Source organism: Alnus glutinosa, chromosome 8, assembly GCF_958979055.1.
Source record: "Alnus glutinosa chromosome 8, dhAlnGlut1.1, whole genome shotgun sequence".
NCBI classification, from domain to species: Eukaryota; Viridiplantae; Streptophyta; class Magnoliopsida; order Fagales; family Betulaceae; genus Alnus; species Alnus glutinosa.
The window spans coordinates 20,825,498-20,846,470 of NC_084893.1; the positions used below are offsets into that span (position 1 = coordinate 20,825,498).

The 20,973-nt window shown below is 36.5% G+C and overlaps 2 protein-coding genes across 3 annotated transcripts; one reads left to right on the plus strand and one right to left on the minus strand.

The window, feature by feature from the left end:
• Window positions 1–441: 441 nt before the first annotated feature.
• LOC133876562 (uncharacterized) lies at window positions 442–18,656 on the minus strand. Its single transcript, XM_062314868.1, has 9 exons — window positions 18,638–18,656; window positions 9,880–9,963; window positions 4,211–4,327; window positions 2,985–3,178; window positions 2,780–2,885; window positions 2,520–2,667; window positions 2,238–2,377; window positions 1,038–1,204; window positions 442–944 (listed from the first exon to the last, which is right to left on the minus strand). Exons 2-9 carry the CDS (start codon window positions 9,941–9,943, stop codon window positions 651–653), a joined length of 1,230 nt encoding a protein of 409 aa, XP_062170852.1. The 5' UTR covers window positions 9,944–9,963; window positions 18,638–18,656; the 3' UTR covers window positions 442–650.
• LOC133875925 (uncharacterized) lies at window positions 13,757–16,867 on the plus strand. 2 transcript variants are annotated; one of them, XM_062314199.1, is made up of 3 exons: window positions 13,757–13,930; window positions 14,026–14,149; window positions 16,677–16,867. In XM_062314199.1, exons 1-2 carry the CDS (start codon window positions 13,858–13,860, stop codon window positions 14,145–14,147), a joined length of 195 nt encoding a protein of 64 aa, XP_062170183.1. In that variant the 5' UTR covers window positions 13,757–13,857; the 3' UTR covers window positions 14,148–14,149; window positions 16,677–16,867. The 2 variants fall into 2 exon arrangements, with proteins under 2 accessions (XP_062170183.1, XP_062170182.1); XM_062314198.1 differs by lacking the exon at window positions 16,677–16,867 and adding an exon at window positions 14,462–14,814.
• Window positions 18,657–20,973: the final 2,317 nt, after the last annotated feature.

Sequence of the window (20,973 nt, forward strand, 5' to 3'; positions counted from 1 at the left end):
TTCTCAATCTTAATATATTTCTTATTCATATTTTGACCGCCCCTATTTTAATATATTCCTCATTTATATTTTTGCCCCCTTATTTTATACATATATAATGTGTATCTATTCCGGTGATTGTGTACCTAATAGCTAGTATGGGGAGCATGCATGCAGCAATAAAAAATAAGTTATATGCTGTTGTAGTTGAGCATCCCTAATCAAGATTGTACTAATTAATCATCAGTGGCTTGCCTCATAATCTAAGCTAAATTTGATCAATTATTTGACTATCACATTTATCAACATTGTCTTGAAGAAGACGTGATCCAAACGCAAAGAAAATTTAAACTTTGAAATAGTCTGAATAGAATCTTGACTATTTATTTCGAATGCCAAGAATTTCTTCTTGACAAACCTAACCCATGAATTTCTATATCTTTTGCATTAAATGGTCTGAAAGAAGCACAATAGAGACTGACAAGTAGATAAGTGTTATCAAAATCCACCAAAATAGGTTAGCTAATTGAAGTTACATGCATGGACGGTAATAAAATCACCCCTTCAAACAACTGAACGGCTAAGACACTATTCATGAGTTCATCATTGTTTCTGTGTTAACCAAAAATATTCCCTACAAGGGCCACGCAGATAGACAGTTTCATCTTCTCCTAGTCTCTCTTAGGGCAAGAAACATTCAAAAGATATTGATTCAGACGCTGGCCGAAGATCTTCGTGGAGAATGACTCGGTAACATGCCGCCGGGCCTCTTTGCTCATTCTCTTTGCCGTCTCGGGGTCCCGAGTGAGTTTAGCCATAGCTAGAGAGAACTGCCGTGGAGTAGGATCACAAAGAAATCCTGTCTCCCCATCCTTGATTGTCTCTACAGGGCCCCCACTGTTGCATGCAATAACAGGTTTATGAGCTGCCATTGCCTCCAGAGGAACAATCCCAAAGTGTTCATCCTGCAATAAATGAACATTCGCATATTAACCCTCTTTTCCTTCTCCATATCCAATCAATTTCATCAGAATACAACCAACCAGGTGCCATCACACCTTTGGCGTATAAAGTACGCAAAGGCATTCGGAGAGAAGTGCATTTCTTTCGGCTGTTGAGCATGATGTAATGAAATTAACCCGATGAGACACTCCTTCCTTTTCTGCTAAGCTTTTAAGCTCCTCCAAGTATTCAACATTCTCTCTCAGCCGTTTATCATACCCACCTGCAATAATAAATATTGATGATACTCCCCATTAGTGCAAAAGACAATCCAACTTCTGCCTTGTGAATGGACAACTATGTGAGCTTCACATATCTGGAGCATATTATGAATTTCTAATGTGCAATAGATGGTTTGGAAGCTGATGAAAACAATTTTGTTATGCTTTGCTAACCAAATCCCATGAGCTTTGTTCAGTAAAACAATTAAGTTTCACTAAATATTGTTATTTGATTTTTGATTACCAGTCATAAGCTTCACTCCGGTAGTCCATTTTATAGAAAAATTCCATAACAGTATTTGCAATGACTATTTCAAGGGATGGATTTATGCCTTCTTTTTCCATGTAAGTAGAAAATTGATTTCATCACATCCAAAACCCCTCACATAAAATTCCATCCCTGGATCATGTATGGCTAAACAGGAGGATCTACAAACAAACAGAGCAACTTCCCTAGTATTGAGTATTCTAGCAAGAGATATGCTTCATCAAGTGAACAATGTCCATTATGTCAAATGGCCAACTCGTAAGGCCAGCTAAATTGTATCTTACGTTACAGATCATAAATATATAATCATGCTTTAATTACAAATTTAAGGCATGAACTTTTTTGTAAGCAATTTAGAGCGTGTATCACCAAACAAATTATTATAAGAAAAATATTGCTCCACTCATATCTTAATGCATTTCAGACGGTCAAAATGTTTAGGTTGTTAAATTACAGAAGGACAAGGCTCTCCATGACAAGTTACAAAAAGAGTTTAATCGCAAAACTGAGGATTACCCAACTAATCATATTAGGAAAAATGGTGTTGCAAACTTAATTGCAAGACAAGGTATCACCTCTAATTGGTCACGACTACACATTTAGTCTTAGTTGAAGACCGCAATGCGTTCTGAGCAAACATAAGGTGGTGATGAACAACCCCTACCCCCCAAAACAAATACATTTACAATTACTTGCCCAAAAGTAGGTACAATATATCTCATCTTGCAATGATAGTGAGAAAGTCAAAAAAATCGGTTGAGACTTGCCTGCAATGGTCAAAGAAGCATCATCCAAGTTATGATTTTGGAAGACATCTCCTCCAAGAGTGTGAAGCATAGCGAAGGCTGAAATTGCTAAATCTATATTCTTTTTTCTTTCAAATCGGTTGATGGAGAGAAAATTAAACCTAGACAAAGAAAAATAGGCAACTAAGAATCAGACTATAAGCTTATGCTGGAAAAAAAAAATAACATAGTTAAAGAAATGTCTACACATATTCTACGCCTAGAACTAGAAGATATCAAGAGATATACAAACATGTTGGTTACTTATTTGAATGGGGTTCATCAAACTGATCAACATTAACAGCTGGATAAAGAACAGCTGGTCGAATTCCTCGAGCATGAAGACGCTTGAATGTGTTTGCAAAAGTAGATGCGGTAAATCTGCTATTAACAAGTATCAGATCTGCCATTCCTGGAGTCCCCAAAGCAAAATAATAAGAAATGGTTGAATTACATGGCATAAGCATACATTGAGGACACAAGGAGAATTTACGAGTAGAAAAAGTCAAGATAAGGAATCAAACCAGTGGTTATTTCTTCTATGAAATCAATTGGTTTCCTATATATCCTCCTTAGAAGAGTAGTGTGTTGAGCCAGCAACAGATCTGGAAAATGACAATAGAATACAACCTGGCAAAAGAGTGTAGTGCATGAAACAACAGTTTATATGAAAGATGTATAGATACCAGGACATCCAAATAACAGTTTATATGAAAGAAGTATAGATACCTTCATTGACTTTTTAAGTTTCAATAAGGGAATGACAACAGAGACCTGATCTACTAGTACAACATCAAATGTAGGCCACATGAACAGCACACAAAGAGCAACAAAAATGCACCGCAGATATGCACATAGAGCATGAAAACGGTGGAAAATATGTCGGGGCAGGAAGGCACCATATACCGTAACTAGAAAGGTACCTGGGCAACCAATAGACATTTGATAAGGCATATCAGAACAGCAAATGCAGATTACCGTCCTACATCATAGAACACTACATTCCATCTATTGCCATTGTACTATCCAATGTTCTCGTCAAGAAAGTATTGTCATTCTAATATAATTTTTGCATTAGATCTTTAAGTCAAGGCGCTTCCAAAAATTTATGCATGTCTCATAACCATATGCACACACCCATATCTACATACATATATAAATACATAGGTCGTGTTGGGCATGCCATATATAGAGGGCTGGATAGGATAAAATTATTTATATCCAATATTTGGAACAACCATTGGATTGGAGATATATGGCTAGGAAGGAGAAAATGCATTTCTTGCTAGTTTGCCTAGAAATTATGATGGGTTAACTAGAGGTCACCACCGACAAACATACATACTCAAATACAAACATACATACATCCTTCTCCCTTCCATAAAAAAATTCAATTAAAATAAATGCTATTGATACATTGTATCATCACATATGTGCCCAAGTTCAACTTTCAAAAGAACCTCTTCAACCTAGCTCACTGCAACTTATAACTGTGTTGCATATACTCCAAAACTAAAAGTCTGAACCAGAACACCAAACATAACTCTGACTAAATACAATGGGTGGAAAACATTCTGGTTGTCGTTTCAATTTAAATTAATTGGTTTGTAACAATCCTCTGACTACCCTCACAAATTAAAGAGATAGCCATAAAGTTATCAAATGATTTACCACTGACATCTGAAACCTTTTAGTCTTCCTAGACATATGTCTAACCAAATTTTCATCCTCAACTGACACTTAGGATATCTACTTCTAACCAAACACCACCTATGGAAATCTTATTTAAATGCACCACATGCACCAGGATTAGAAACCAATAAAAGAATCGAAAACAAAGAAAGACTACAAACTCAAAAACAAAAAAGTTCTAGTAATTCCTTCAGTTCCCCCACCTTAGCATAATAGGCCCTAAAATATAAGTAATAAAAGTAACTTAAGAAAGGGTACCTCACCAGCAAGAGTTTCCTCAAAACATCGAGTTCTATCATGATGTGCTGTGAAAATATGAACATTGTGCCCATGGGATGCAAGTTCGACGGCCGCATCAACAATTAATCTTTCAGCTCCACCTATAGATCATGTAAAGGTACCCATATGATAAGTCAACTATTAAAAGGTGGTTGCAACAAGAACTGAAACAGGCCAGAACATCTTCATGAATGTACAGGGTAGGATTGAAACAAATTTCTTTCTTTTCTATTCTTTTTTATAAGTAAAAGAACTTCATTAAGAACGCAAATGGCGCACCAAGTATACAAGAAGTATACAAGAGAAACACCTAACCAGAAAAGGAAAAAAGATGAAAAAAAATAAAAAGTCATGAAAACTAGAAATATGAAAACACTCATAGGCAACCATCCATTGGCATAGAGTATTGAAGAAGAAGGCCTTTAATCTCAAATGATTAAATACACCAAAACTAAATTTTTCTTGTAATAAACTAAGAAGGCTGTGAAGAAAAAACTGTGAAAGCAAGTAGGGCGCAAAATCCAACAACATATAGTCCATCTTGTTAGCTTTTTAGTGTTGACAAATTCAGTGTCAAAACATATTTTGTTGTAAGTTTCAAGTTTGAGTTCAGTATGAAGATTTTGCTAGAAGAAAACATATCATCAATATGAAGATTAAAAGAAAACCTATCAGACTTTGGTGTCCGAACGCCCTGTGAATATATCCAGACGGGACTTCTAGAGAGCATCAAAGTATTGGCACGTCCGGATTGCCTGTGTTGATGTCCAAACAGATCTTTCCGAGAACTCTCAAGACCCTTTGTGTCTGGACAGCTTGTGATGATGTTGGAGCAGGAATTTTTTTTTTTTTTTTTTTTTTGATAAGTAATTGCAATTTATAAAAAAAACGCGCAGAAGGGCGCAACCCTTATACACGGGAAGTATACAAGAGAACCCCTAAAAGGGACGAATAGAGAATAAATTTAAAAAGTCTACATAAGTAAAAACACTCAAACTATGATGGGGCGCTATCCAAATATATAACGTATTGAGCAACCGCTTCCAAAGCTCCATCATATACGTCTCTACATCTTCAAACAGCCGCGCATTCCGCTCCCTCCAAATACACCACAACAAGTACAGAGGAGCTAACCGCCAAGCCTCTTTAGCATGACCACACCCAATCGCCGCCCCCCAACTTTTCAACAACTCCAACACTGTTCGTGGCATAACCCACACTACCCCAAATAAAATAAGTACGTAGCTCCAAAGATCCCGGGCGACTTCACAGTGAAGCAACAAGTGATCAACAGACTCCCCACTCTTTTTACATAAACAACTTCACTCAATCACTATAACATTCCTCTTATGCAAGTTATCATGCGTCAATATTTTACCCAAAGCCGCTGACCATACGAAGAAAGCCACCCTTGTTGGAGCCTTAACACGCCAAACATTCTTCCAGGGAAAAGATAGGCAAGATGGGCATCTTTCCTAATAAGCTCTTCATAGAAGGATCTCACCTCAAATAAACCTTTTTTAGAGGGATTCCACACTAACTTGTCACCCTCTCCATGTCAAGCCGAAATGGAGTATAGTCGATTGAAGAAAGAAAGGACCATATCCATCTCCCAATCCTGGATTTGTCGCGTAAAGAGAACATTCCACTGAATTACACCATTATGAACAATCAAATTATCCGCCACCATTGCATCTTTGTTCCTTACTATACTAAAAAGAGCTGGAAAGCATTGCTTCAAGGAACTATCCCCACACCACCAATCATACCAAAAACTAATATTTGATCCATTCCCCACTTCAAAACGAACAAAATTGCAAAATTTCTCCCATCCCCTCCTTATATGTTTCCATACACCCACTCCAAAAGAACTCGAAACCTCTTTTGAGCACCACCCACCCTTTAAACTCTCAAATTTGGCATCAATCACCGATCGCCATAAAGCCTCTCTATCCCTACCATATATCCACTTACCCAAGAGTGCTCTATTGAACTGGATGAAGTTGTGAGCTCCCAACCCACCTGCATGCAAAGGAGTACAAATCTTGTTCCAATTCACTAGATGAAATTTAGCCTCGTCACCAATGCCACCCCAAAGAAAATCCTTTTGAATTTTATCAAGACGATTAGCCACCCTCACTGGAATAGGAAACGGAGATAAGTAATAAGTAGGAATATTGGAGAGCGTACTATTAATAAGAGTCAACCGGGCACCCTTTTGACAAATACATCCGCTTCCAACCCGCCAATCTCCTTTCCATATTTTCAATAACACCATTCCAAATAGAAGTGGACTTGTAAGAAGCCCCCAAAGGCAAACCCAAGTAAGTCATAGGCAAAGATGCAACTCGACACCCAAGAAGATTGGCCAACCTTTTGACATCCTCTACTTCACCAATTGGAACAATTTCTGATTTTCCTAAATTAATTCTCAAACCAGATGCTGCCTCAAAGCATAAGAAGATACATCTCCGATGTCGAACTTGTTCTTCTTGAGCACTGCAAAAGATCAATGTGTCATCAGCAAACAAAAGATGATTCACAACTAAGGCCTCGGAATCTCTGGAACCCATTGAAAACCCTGTCAAATTACCCTGATCCAATGCGGCAGTCAGCATCCGACTCAAAGCCTCCATAACCACCACAAACAACAAAGGAGAAAGAGGATCTCCTTGTCGCAAACCACGAGAGCTACTAAAAAAACCGGACAGGGTTCCATTTACAAGAATAGAAAATCTCACCGTAGAAATACAAAAACGTATCTAATCCCTCCATTTTTCCCCCAAACCACATCTCTGCAACAAATAAAGCAAGAAATCTCAGTTCACATGGTCATATGCCTTCTCCAAATCTAGCTTACACAGGAGTCATAGGTCCCCCGATCGAATCTGACTATCCACACATTCATTTGCAATAAGTACAAAGTCTAATATTTGTCGACCACCAATAAATGCATTCTGAGTGTTGGAGATAATCTTGCGCAAAACGGATTTAAATATGTTTGCAAGAACCTTTGAAATAATCTTGTAAATCCCCTCTACCAAACTAATAGGGCGAAAATCTCTCACATCAATGGCACCAGTCTTCTTAGGAATCAAGGAGACAAAAGTAGCATTCAAACTCTTTTCAAACTTGCCTCGAGCATGGAATTCTGCAAAAACATCCATAATGTCAGTTTTTAAAAAATCCTAACACTTCTGAAAGAAAGCCGCAATGAATCCGTCAGGACCCGGCGCCTTATCTCCATTCAAATCCCTGATTACCTCCCACACCTCCTTCTCCTCAAACGCCCTTTCTAGCCAAATGCTCTCATCCGCGTCAATGGATAAAAAAGATAGACCCTCCACCCTAGGCCGCCAAGAACAATTCTCAAAGTACAGATTGTTGTAAAATTGAACCAAATGCTCCTTAATCTCCGCAGGATTCCTGGAAATTATACCGTTAATATTCAAAGAATCCACTTGATTGAATTTACGGTGTGAGTTGGCCACCCTGTGAAAAACTTGTGTTCTTGTCCCCCTCCTTTAACCACAAAGCTCTAGATTTTTGCCTCCAGCTCATTTCCTCAAAAAGAAGAGTCTTCTCCAGCTCTCTCGACATATCTACCCTTCGAACTTTTTCATCCTCCTCTAGGCAACGGCATTCTTCCGAACAGGAATTACAGAAAGTTCCCACGTGTTATGTCCGGACAGTGTGGCATCATGTCCGGACACTTGGGCAATTAGAGTCTCGTAACTCTTGTTGCGTCCGAATGCCTTAGTGCCATGTCCGGACGACGCCGCCTTGTAATCTTATTTCGACTGGAACTAGATTCTCTTCTGAAGTTTATTTAAAGGGACTTCCAGGAATGAATTTGTTAAGGATTCTACTTTAGAATTCAAAGTGCTAAGAGAGAATTTTAGACTTGGAGTGTTAATGTTATATCTCTCTTAGATTTTTTGTTATTGTTTAACCATTAACCTTGAACAATTGAAGCTAACCAGAGTTCTAGTTAAGGAAATCAAGAAGAATAACTCTCCAGAGGTTCTGGGAGAGAAGCAGACAAGTAGGTCACTTATTGTAATTCAAGAGTATGACGACTACAAAAGTTTTGTGAGTATTAAGATCTAGTAATTTGCGGATTCTTCGTTATTTGATTGATTTCCTGGGTTAGCTATCTCGGAGTGGTTTTTCTCTTTGAGTTCAAAAAGTTTTCACTTCATCACCAAATATTTGTGTCAATTACTTTATTGCTTTTCATATTTTGATGATTCTTTGTTTGTTGTTGATTCTATTTTTAATTCCGCATTATATTAGCATACACCTATTTAACCCCCTTCTAGGTGTTGTTTGGATTCTGGTTTATTTTTTTCACATCTCATTTGACATATGAAATTTCTTTGATAAGTAAACACAATTTTTTAAACAAAATGTGCAACCCAAGTACAAAGGAAGTATACAAGTGAACCCAAAGAAGATTAAGAAAAACATGGAAGTTAGAAATATTGAAGTTTGAAAAATTTTGAATCTTTATTATCCTTTTCAAATTTTAGAAGAAGAAGACCACATTTGCTAGGGTTGATGTTGTTTGAACAACAAATCCCAAAGACACAATTGCCAATATTTCAGAAAAGATAATATAAAACAGTAAAATCACATCCATCGACAATTTAAACACAAAAAACTGGTGGTTCTCATTCTATGTTATCAAAGAAAGCCTTTAAAAATAATATTAAATAAAAAAAAAAAATTAGAAAAAAAAAAAAATTTAAAAAAAAAAAGAAGAAGAAGAAGAAGAAAAGAAAAGAAAAGAAGGCAAAGGTACGTATTGCACAAGAACAACAATCTCCAAAACCAGCAATACCTCCAAACTCAAAACCACCATCACCCACCAACCCCACTGATTACACGGCATGGATAATGTCTATTTTCTCCCAAAACCTCCATACTGCTGATCTCATTTCACCACAAAAACATTGACCCAAAGATTTACTATTGTCGGGTCCTGAAACCTTGATATAACATTTGATTTCGTTCTATTTTCCAAAAGCCTTATGCGAAAACTGTTTCCTTATTTCTAGAACTAAAACAAGGGTAATTGCCAAGCCCCACTACAGAGCTTGTTTCCAAAATCAAAAATCGCAGAAATGTTTCTTAGGCTCAAACCACTACCCTCATCTGACTAAATTACTTTGACCAAAAATATACTCGCCAAAGTCTTGGCCTTTCAATTCAAATCATTTAAATGACTCAGGAAAAAATGAAAATTACCTAGGTATTTAAAACTTAGAACCTGATTTTGGCTATAGACAAATAACCCAGTACGAAAACTAGTAAGCTTTGCTGTTTGATCGAAACTAAAGCTAACAAAGATCACATTCCCATCAGAATTTTCCAAGATATATATATATATATATATATAAGAGTAATATTGCTTTTAGGATTTTGTAGCACATAGAAAAAAAAATAATGAAGTCAAGCAGAGCCGCCCAGACTGCTAAATGTGTTTATAACAAATTCAGATTCTTGGATACATGAAGAGTCAATTTATGCATCAACCATAGAAATCACTCAGATTTTTCTCAAAAAAAAAAAAAAAAATAGAGAGAGAGAGAGAGAGAGAGAGAGAGAGAGAGAGAGAGAGAGAGAGAGAGAGGAGAATGGTAAAAATTACCTATACCAAGATCTGGATGGATGATGGCGATGTTCAGTTTGGAGTTCCCTTCCTTTTTCTCCATATCGCTTGCGGATTGAGACCCTGCTCAGGCAAATGCATAAAAGGCTCACGAATACAAGCTCTATATGGGCAAACGGCAGGCTTGTTATTTTTTTCTTTTTTCTTTTTTTTTTTTTGGCAGTGAGGCCCGCCGTGAGGGTGTTCCAACTAATAACTATTTATCGCGAATTTAACTTTCTTTATCTTTTTCCTGAGCTCTTATAGAAAATCAATCACACGTGTCCGTTCTGTAAAATTATGAAAACTGTTTTAGATTTTTACAAAAAAAAAAAAATGTAAAAATTAAAAATTTATTTGGTAAAGGCAATATTTGAAAAAAGTGATGTACGTGGATTTACAAATGAAAATTTGTTTGGTAAAAATTTGAAAAGGGCTTTTGAAGAATAAAAAAAATTAAAAGGTGTTCCTCCAAAGAATAGAAAAAAAAAGAAAAATTATTGAGTTTATACTTTATAATGGTGGCCACCTTGTTACAGCTACTGCGGTGTCCGTATCAAACGGTTCGGGTGATCACCGTGAGGCCGTCAAAAGTTTGTGGCGGTTATTGGAAGGTCGTCGAATGTTCATGACAGCCACAACGAAGCTCAAAAGTTCATGGCAGTTATTGCAAGGCCGCCAAACATCCCTAACGGCAACTGCGGGGCTACCAAAAGTGCGGTGGGCACTAGAAGTTTATGGTAATTTTTTAATAAGTATTTTGTGTTTTATTCTTTGGTAAATGTTTTGTAAAAATATTTTATATTTTGAGAAGAGTTTTGTGGTTTAAACTTTCCTTTGTCTATCCAATCATGGCCCAACCATCGACCATGGCTAGGAAGGATGACTGCAAAAGGGTTTTTTCTTTTATTGTTTCTAATTTTAAGGGATAAATATATATTGGCTTCTTCAACTAACAACCATATTTTATTTACGAGTAATACTAAAAGTCATTTTTTTGTCACTTTTGTGTCACTCCAATAATAATGTGACTTTTAAAATCACTATTGAGCTTGTGATTAATCACTATTAGATTTTTGATCAAGTAATGATTTTAAAAGCCACATCATTTTTATAATGACACAAAAGTAACTTCTAGAATTACCCTTTATTTACCCTATGAATCGGCATGCGTGGCACTTGAATCCATCAAACTATTATTTTGTTGAATTAAACCCCTCTATTAGGGTTGACCATTAGAGTGGATGGAAAAACCATATTTAACCAAATTCTTCAAAAACTACCCTCGTTTTGACTCTTTAAAAACCAAATTTACCCATTATATTTATTAATTAATAAAAAACCTTTAAAAAAAAGAATTAAAAAAGAAAAAGAAGAAGAAGAAGAAGTGGAAACAGGGGGTGGCTATGTGGGTTGGGGGTGCTGTTAGCCACCCCTAGATTGGTTGGGGGTGGCCCACAAGCCACCCTGTAACGCCACCAACACTAAAGAATTAGATTTACTTAACTTGGAGTATTACTCGAGTGTCATCAACCAATTAACTGATAATTAGTTTATTTCACCATGCTACACAAATAATCAAAGTATACTAAAGCAGAAAGCAGAATAATTTGATCTGAGAATTCTAATAATAAACTTTACGATAGAATCATGTATCATCAATCATAGATTCAAAGCATCAAAGCAGACATTACTATAAAATAACAATTAACTACCAATTACCTAACCTAACAATACAAGCTATTTGTTTGACATCTTTATCCTAGGGAATTTCTCACTTTACCACCTAACAACATACTAATATGCAAATATATATATATATATATATATATATATATATATATACATATATATATATATATATATATATATATATATATATATATATATTCATTTAATTATAGTTATTCTCCATATGGTATATCTAAGCCCTTAACCCCTTCTTGGTAGGGTTGACGTTTTTTTGAGAGACCTGTAATACAATACTGGTGCTTAGGATATTGTACGCATATCGTCATATACTAGCAGCACGATCGAGTTCGACCTCGGGTGACCCATGCTACTAGCAAAGCCGTAATTGTGACCCCATCTGTACATGGTGCATCCGTCACAAAATAACCATTGGAGTCAAGCATAAAAATAAATATCTGTGACCGTAAGGTCAAACCCGTATAATAGTAAGCTCATTGCCATAATACCACATGTACCATGTCATACAATTGAAATATTGTTAATTTACTTTAAGAAAAAAAAAATTATATATATAGCTTTATAAAAACATGTTAACTCATATCAATGTGAAAGTTTATGAAAAATGAGATTAAGTTCTCAACCTTTAGAAAACTCTTTTATTTTTTTAAGAGAGAACTTAATCAAGACTCATAAAAAACATGTCAATCACATGAACAGAACACCATCAACGTGAAAAATGAGTTTAAGATTTAAGGTTTACCTTAATGAAGATGGAGTAACACAAAAACCATCTGATTCTCTTTTTAGAATCTCTCTCTCAAGAAATAGGGTTGCAAGGATGCAAAGGGGAATAGTGAAGTTAGAAGAGCGTGGGGGTAGCTTTTATAGAAGTGTGTGGGAGTGGATAAGGCTAAATGATGTGGATAGTAGGTTAAAGTTGCTTTTCATGCATGGTCGAAATGTTTGGTGTACTACTTCGAACGTTTGGTGTACTATTGGTCCAACGGTTTTTCTGAACAGTCAGGGATCTACTTTGAAGATTCTAGAGATGCTTCGAACGTTCGGTCAGGGGTCCATTTCTAACGTTCCAGATATGCTTCAAACGTTTAGTCAGGGGTAAAAATATTTAGGGTTAAATATACTTTGGTCTTCTCAACTAACAACTATTTTTTACAAAGCCCAACCTGTGTGATCAAACTATTAATTTGTTACAATTAATGCTCCGTTTGTTTCGGTTTAGAATAGTTTCTGGAAAATGATTTCGGCATTTTTCGGTATTTGGTGGGGGCGCACATAATAGTCAATTGAAAAATGATTTCCATTTGACAAAAAATGCAATTAATTTCAAAAATAGTTTACACTTCGCAGACGGCAGACGCAATCGACCATCTTTTAAACGATGCAGTTGACCTTCACGCTCAAATAGTCGACTATCACTAGATTCCAACACCTGTTGGTGCCGAAATCTGAAATTTTTTGCCGAAATCTGGCGACATCTGACCGTCGTTGTTAGATTTTGGGGGATGAGATTCTGGCCAGTACAGCTGGAGTCCGACTGAAATTTGGCCAAACCGGTCGAATTTGGCCAGATTCCCGCTATACAGCCAGAGTCCGGCCATATTAGGTCAAATTCCGGCTAGATCTGGCAGGGATTCGGCCAGTACAGCCTGAGTCTGGCCGTATTAGGCCAAATTCCAACTGGAATCTAGTCCTACTAGGCCAGATTCCGGCAAATGTGGCTGGAATTTGGCTCGCCATAATTTGGAGATGGTGACCGGACGTTGCCGGATTCCATTTTTTATCGTTGGAGATTTTTTCATGCAAACCAAACGGCAGAAAATATTTTCGAAAAAATCATTTTTTTTTAAAAATGATTTCGTCGAAAATAATTTACAACGAAAATCATTTTACATCGAAAGAAACGGAACATAAATCATTTTTTTTTTTGTCATTCTTAAAAAAATACTCATAATTTCTTTAAAAACAATGGACTTACACTACCAAGCATTAATCATCTTATTAAATAGTTTCAATGGACCTACACTACCAGGTGTTCGACGGAGAAGGATTCCTCTCCATTACAAATGGAAGAGAGATCCACCTAATATATTCAACAGGGATAAAATGGTAAAAAAATAAAAATAAAATTACCATTTTATCTCAATAAATGAATTCATTTGAAATGGAGAAAATCCGTCTTAGAACTCAATACGCTTGAGCTTCACTACCTTCCCTTTGTCCAGAGCAAGCTGAGAAGCACCTCCACAAAGTGTTACGGAAAAAGCGATGACGGGAGAAGAAGCCGCGGGCCCTGCAGGCCCGAAGCTCCTCCGTCTGATATATTTCGTTGGCGCTGGATGTAATTTCCCATTTCCTTTTTATGATATATACTATTTATGCAACTATTATGATTTCAAACTTGATCTTTGATTGGGATTTCAATTTGTGATTCAGTCATTTGCACGGCTGCAATTAACAAGTGGCGGGAACTGGAGCGAAAAGCAATGCTGCCGAAACAGCAGGGGAACCAATTGCCTGAGAATTCAGCAAACGCGGTGCAAAAGGCCGTCGATTAGTCGTACGTTTCTTTATTTATTTATTTATTTTTTGTTATTGTGGGTTGGGGTTTCAGAAGCTATTTTGCAGTCCGTATTAACACGATGATAATTACAATTTCAAAGTACATCTTTCGCCATTAGATTTTGGTCAAAAGACGGTGATGATGGATTTGGGGATTTTAATTGTATTGATTTTTTTTTATTTTTTTTTAGAAATGAAAGGAAGAAATTTTATTATATGGGTGTAAATTTGTTAATCTTTTTGATCTCTGGCATCTTCATTTCTTCTTATCAGTCCTTTCCATTTATTGACTACTTTACTCTGCACATAGGAGGACGGGTATCCATGCAATCTTATTCGTTACACACGCATCCTGACATACACCTGTGCACACACATACACTGAGGAGAAGCAAAACTCAAGCACCACCATTCAAAAATCAGCATGGATTCCAAAAGCAAAGTCAAGTTGAGTGACAAATTTTTGGTTCGGCAAATTTCAGTGACAAGTCTTATGTGGTTTGGAGGGTCAAGTAATTAGGAATCTAGGGTTAGAAACGAGTTTTTAACTTGGTTTGGTTAGTTTTGTAGTTAGGGGCAGATCTGTAATTTTCTGAAACTCCTACAATTTAATTGTATTTTGATAATTGAGTTGAGTCTTGAATTTTCAAAGAGCTTCTTAGTATACCATGTTTTTTTTTTTTTAACCATCAAATTGTATATTTGATTACACCGGCCACCAACTTTGATCTCTTGAAGATTGTTGTTTTACTCAAAAGATTTGGAGGTCATGAGGAACGATGTTGCTTAGACTCATGAAAATGTTCAAAAACATCAATTATGGTGTTCAAAATATGAACATATGTTTCATAGAGATTAAAAAAATAAATGATAAAAAGATTGGAAACGTCTTGTTGGTGATAATGTCAATCAAGATGTAAAGTGAAAATTGGCTCTACTTGTTCAACCAAAAGAGGGATCTTGGAGAATATTGTGGAAGCTTAACAAGAGCAAGAGTATGATGTTGAAGTTAAGGATGATAAGGGTGTGGAAGAAAAACTTTGGGACCATAGAAAAAGGTTGGCGAGACTAAGGGATGCATGACAAAAACATTATGGAGTACAAAAGCGCAAGATAAGGACATTGAATGTGAACAAGTCAAGAGCAAGGTTAACAATAAGGTTGGTTTTACCACTATAGTTCAATCAAAGAAGGATTTTGAGTTGAAAACTCTTCCAGGATCTTGCAATTCATATATAACTTAATGATGCGGTGGAAAATGAAGACTCCTTGCTATCAACCTTTTTTCTTCCAAATGCAAAAGGAACATTGGTGTAAGGTTTAAGTTCAAGAAGTCCTCCTGGTCGGGGTTTCTCATAGTAGGGAAGAATTATACAATAATGAAAGAGAAGTCAAGTTGCTATAATTTCAATTTTGGCTACGTAAATTTTTTCTTATGTGGAGCTCACATACGGCATTGGATTGCGATGAGTCTTATGTAGTTTTGAAGGTTAAGTCATTAGTAATATAGGGTTAAAACAATTTTTAATTTGGGTTATTATTTCATAAGTAATAGTTATTTTTTTAATGACAGGTAGTTCTGTAATTTTCTGCAACTTCCATGAATTAAGGGTATTTCGGTAATTGAGTCAAGCCTAGAACTTTTTAAGAGTTTAAGGTCTTAGGTTTATTTTCTTAAGTCCAAGGTAGTCTTTAGGTCTTTTGTTTAGTTGTAAAATTAGTAGTCCTAGTCTTAGTGGGTTAAGTAAGAGTCAACAAGTTTATGTAGATATTGTTTCATGTACTTTGATTAAGGAAATATTGAGTGATTTGAGTTTTGAGGCAAGAGTGTCTAGAATGATCTCTTTCTCTGGTGCACTATTATTGTCCACAACCCCTAAACAGCAACAAAAGTCTCTCTATACTTCCTTCTTTACAACCCCAAAACATACCTTTTATAAACTTGAAACCCTAAAACCGTCAAGCCCTTAGCCACCTGTAGCCTACCAATCCAGCCTTGAAATCTCCAAAACAACTGCTTCCATTAAATTCCTATAGCCTATCATTCTCTGCTTTAACTGTTTTAAACCCAATCTTTCCTGAACCTACCTCTTTCTACAAACGTTAAAGCCTTTCCCACACCATGATAATTCCTAAAACCATAACTTTTCCAATTCTAGAGCTCACCACAAGCATACAGAATCCATAAATCTTGTACATCAGTATAAACAATAGCAATACGTTGTCATAAAGTGCTTAGAGTGAAAAAAGGGTTTTCATAAAGTTCAGAAGGATAATGTAAAAGATTGATGAACTTGATCAAACTTGTTGGTTGCCAATCATATTTTGCTTAGAAATAGAAAGGCCTAGAAGGAAACTCTGAACTTAACAATTGTTTTTACATCATTAGGTTTAGGGTATTAAACATATGCACTTCAGCTTTTCATAGGTTATATATAATGGCCATAAATAATCATTAGATGCCAGTACAAGCCATGGTTGCACTATTGAATCATGAAAAGACTGATGTTTACAAGTCGAATGCAGGCCCCACAAAGCTCTCTTCAAGTGTTTCAGGCAGTGGAGCAGAATCTAAAGGCAATGTAAATGAATGAAGAAGTAAGTGATGGGTTTAGCTTTCAATTAGGAGCAGGGAGTACCGACAAGTTCTAAAACTGTAAATGAATTGTGTAAACTTAAAAAAGAAAAGCTTGGTCACAGAAAATCTTCTCTGGTTATATTGGCACTCACTTCATCTCCTTATTAACTGCTTCAGTAAGATGCTACAGTAGAAGGTGCTTCTCAACTCAACTAAATAAATCATTTGTCCAATACAGTTGGGTTAGACTGCATGCTAGTCCTAGTTATGAAACTATAATTAGTGTATACATGTGTGAAACTCTGAGTGTAAAAAAGATTTGAGTCCTACATTGAAAAGATGTCACAAGGGTGAGTGATTAATATAGTATAGTTGGGCCCAAATCTATAAGTTTAAGCTTTTGGATTGAGTGGTATCCCAGCATGTTATATTATGGTCTCACTAAATAGACTCCTCAAGGTGTCAATTTCCCTAACAATTAGAATTCATGGATTTGGTTGGTTAGTTAGCACGCTATGATGAGTTGCCAGTGCAAGTTCTTTATTCGGTGGCCATAGTATTTTTCCCTTTTTTTTTTTATTGGTTGGGTCCATAAAAAAATAAATTGATTGGATGTCTATTTGTCAAGTCATAATCTATGTGAAGTTTGTTGTTTAAATGCCTGTTAAGAACAGAAGTTTGTTGTTTCAATGCCTGATAAGAACAATTGTAATACGGGAAACCACTTAATATAGATGAGGTACTATTTTCTCATCTGGTTTTGATTAGCGTACTTTCTTGATATTGTTGCTTCTTCAGATTTGCTTCAATAGGGTATAACATCAAGCGAGATAGCCATGGAGTTGCTAAATGATTTAAGCTCTCTCTCTCCTTTTTTTTTTTTTTTTCTTAAAAGGGAAAATCTACGCGAATTCCAAATCGGTCCCTCCGTCTCCTTTCCGTCCAAGTCTGCTGTTACCCTGTTAGTCAAAGCCACACAACCGCCACATGGGCATCAGAACACCAGCCCAAAACGATGCCGTTTCGCAACTTTTTTAAACCACATCATCTTAAAATATTATTATTTTTTATCATACTATTTGAAAACTTTTTTAAAAAAAAAAAAAAAAATGAAAATGGGGGTTTTGGGGGGTGGCTGCTAGTGACAGCCACCCCATTGGGGAGGGGTGGCCTGCACCACCTTTGGGGTGGCTTGCCTACTTTTATTGTTCATTTATGCTACCAGAGCATAACGGTGATAAACGTCCATTATATCTTCTTATTGTTCATTTAGACATTTCGTCAAACACTTTCCCTACATACCCATCACACTGTTTTTTATTGCCATTGGCCAGCTCGCCTCTTTCCTCACTCAACCACACCAACCCTTCATCTATTTCAACCACACCCAACTCAATCACCAACCTTCATCACCTTGTTACTATAAAATCAACCAAACAAGACACATACACTTACACAAGCATAAAGACAAACCAAATGTTTTGTTATATGCATTATGAATTTCTATTTAGTCAACTGGGTCTGGGTCTGCCTTATGAATTTCTTATATGCAATTAAGAATAATTCTATTTAGTAAATCCTTATACAACTGTTATATAACTTGATGACACTTGGTTTTTTTCTTTTACAAGGGTTGATTTAAGGACTGATGTTTACTGCCACGTCATCTAATTGTATAAGAGACTACTAAATAGCATTACTTATGCAATTAATTTTGCTCATGTATTAGCAAATGATCGTCTTCATTTCAAATGAAATTGAGAAAAGTTAATTCATGATCAAGATTTTATTTCGTTGCATTTAACTGTGTATATAATGCCGTGTCATTAATCCCCGCGAAGGGTGCTCCCGGAAAATGCTAAAGTTATGGAGCTCATCGACCTACATACTAAATGGTGGAGGACCTGACCTTTAATCAAAGCACTCTTTCGGGAGGAGGAAGCCGAAGTAATCTCTCGAATCCCCCTTAGTCGATAGGATGTGCTAATTTGGTGGGGGTCCATAACAGGCGAATTCATTGTGCGAAGTGTTTATCACTTAGAACAAGATAGACAAGCGTTGCAAGAAGGAGAGGGGTCCGCAAATCCAGTCATCAACGCCATGTGGAAAACAATTGTCCAGGACTCTGTATGTCTGTTGTGTACTTTGAAAAATGAAATAGTGAAACACATCTTGTGGGATTGCCCATTTGCCAAAGACGTGTGGGGGGGGTCATGTGGGAAGAAAATACAAAGAAGCATTTTCGTCGATGTGCTTGAGTACATTTTGGACCGATGCACATGGGTCCTGAATTGTATAAAAGAGAGGGAAAGGCTGAGTGAAAGTAGCCTAACAGATCCCACGACTGCACAACATTATTATGGTACAACTTTTCTTAGCCTTTACAAATTCAATGGGGTGTTTGTCGGAATCCGCCGTGGTGTTTGCTAGAGTGGCATGCTTTTATAATTATTTATATTAGATAAACGTCGATAAATATTTTTAAAAAATAATTTTGTTAAAAATATTTCAAGATGAAAAATCTTTTACATCAAAACAACTATTGACTGTTTGATTTTTTTATCACGAAAATGACCCCCTATATTTTATATTAATACAAATAAATACATGTAAAGCTAATAGTGCGCAACATGTCAAGCGTCCGTTTTCTCATCCTGAAGTACTATTTCTCAATTAATATTCCATTTAATTTGATATTAAAAAAAGAAAAGAAAAAAGAAATCATAGATCATCTCATGGTGTAGTGCATGTTTCTTATAAAATATATAGGGGGTCATATCCGTAATAAAAAAAATCAAACAGTCAATGGTTGCTTTACTCGCAAAGCCATTCAATTTCTCTAATATGCTAAGTACAAGTTGTAATCAAGCACGTCGAATCCCTTATTTACATTTGTCAATTTTAATTTTTTTTTGTCATTTTTTCAGGTTCTGTTGTTTTGATGTAAAAGATTTTTCATCTTGAAATATTTTCAACAAAATTACTTTTTAAAAATATTTATCTTTGTTTAGCTAATATAAAAAATTATAAAAGCATGCGACTCTAGCAAACACCGCGGCGGATTCCGGCAAACACCCCGGTGAATTTGTAAAGTCTAAGAAAAGTTGCACCATAATAATGTTGTGCAGTCTACAGGAGCTATGCACCGGTGTACGTAGGAGGAGCTGTAGCTATATGTCGAGATCACTAGACGAATCTGGTTCAAGAGGAATGCTGTAGTCCATTTGGGGGGGGTGGTGGTTGGGTGGAAGGGTTCTCCCACCCAAATAAACTGATCCAAGAAGCTACTCTTTTCTTAAAAGAGTACAGGGATGCTAATGCTAAAGACCAGACACAAGAGCTACTCCCGGGTGGCGTAGAGACAAAGTCAACTGAGATGTAGCCATTGATAGTAAAGCTAGACGTATGAGAGTTGGCATCATTGCAAGAGACTAAGAGGGACGCGTCTATGCAGCCACAAGTCAGATGGTATGCGCAATACAGGAACCAGTGGTGGCCGAAGCCAATGGGGCGTTGAAGGAGGCAGAATTCTATTGAAACTGGGGCCTCCAAAGGATCAATCTAGAAGGTGACTCCCTACAGGTGGTAAAAGCTATAAAGGCAAGGTCCATAATTGGAGTTTTTATGGGCAAATAGTGAAGGATGTAAAAGGAGTCCTTTGCACACTTCTAATTTGGGAGGTTTGTCACACAAAAAGAGAGGCAAATTGTGGGCCCCATAGCCTTGCCAAGGCAGCTGTCAAACAATACATGGATTGGGTATGGGTAGATAGAATTCATGAAGAGTATCCGTGAGATTGTAATGTCGGAGCAACATGCTCAGGCTATCTATTTTCTTCCGTTGATAAATGAAGTCTACAAAACTTTTCTACAAAAAAAGAAAAGAAGAAAAAAAAATTGGCAAGTCATTAAAATTTTTAAATGATTTGGTAACATATTCACGATGTCATTTAAAATTATTTTATTATTTTTATTTTCTAGGATACAACTTGGGATTGAATCCCTGCCTTAGCACAGATTTTTGACAAAAACCAACGGGAGATGATTGGGGTACAACCCTTTTGTACAACTTTGGCACAACCCACTCACAATGAGGTGGAGCCCACGTGTATGGGCTCCACTTCATTGTGAGTGGGGGTTGTGCCAAAGTTGTGATGGGGTTGTATACTTATAATTTCCTAAAACCAAAAGATAAGGGAAGTGGGAATGGGGCAAGAATTTTTTTAAATAGAATGGGCGACAGAGA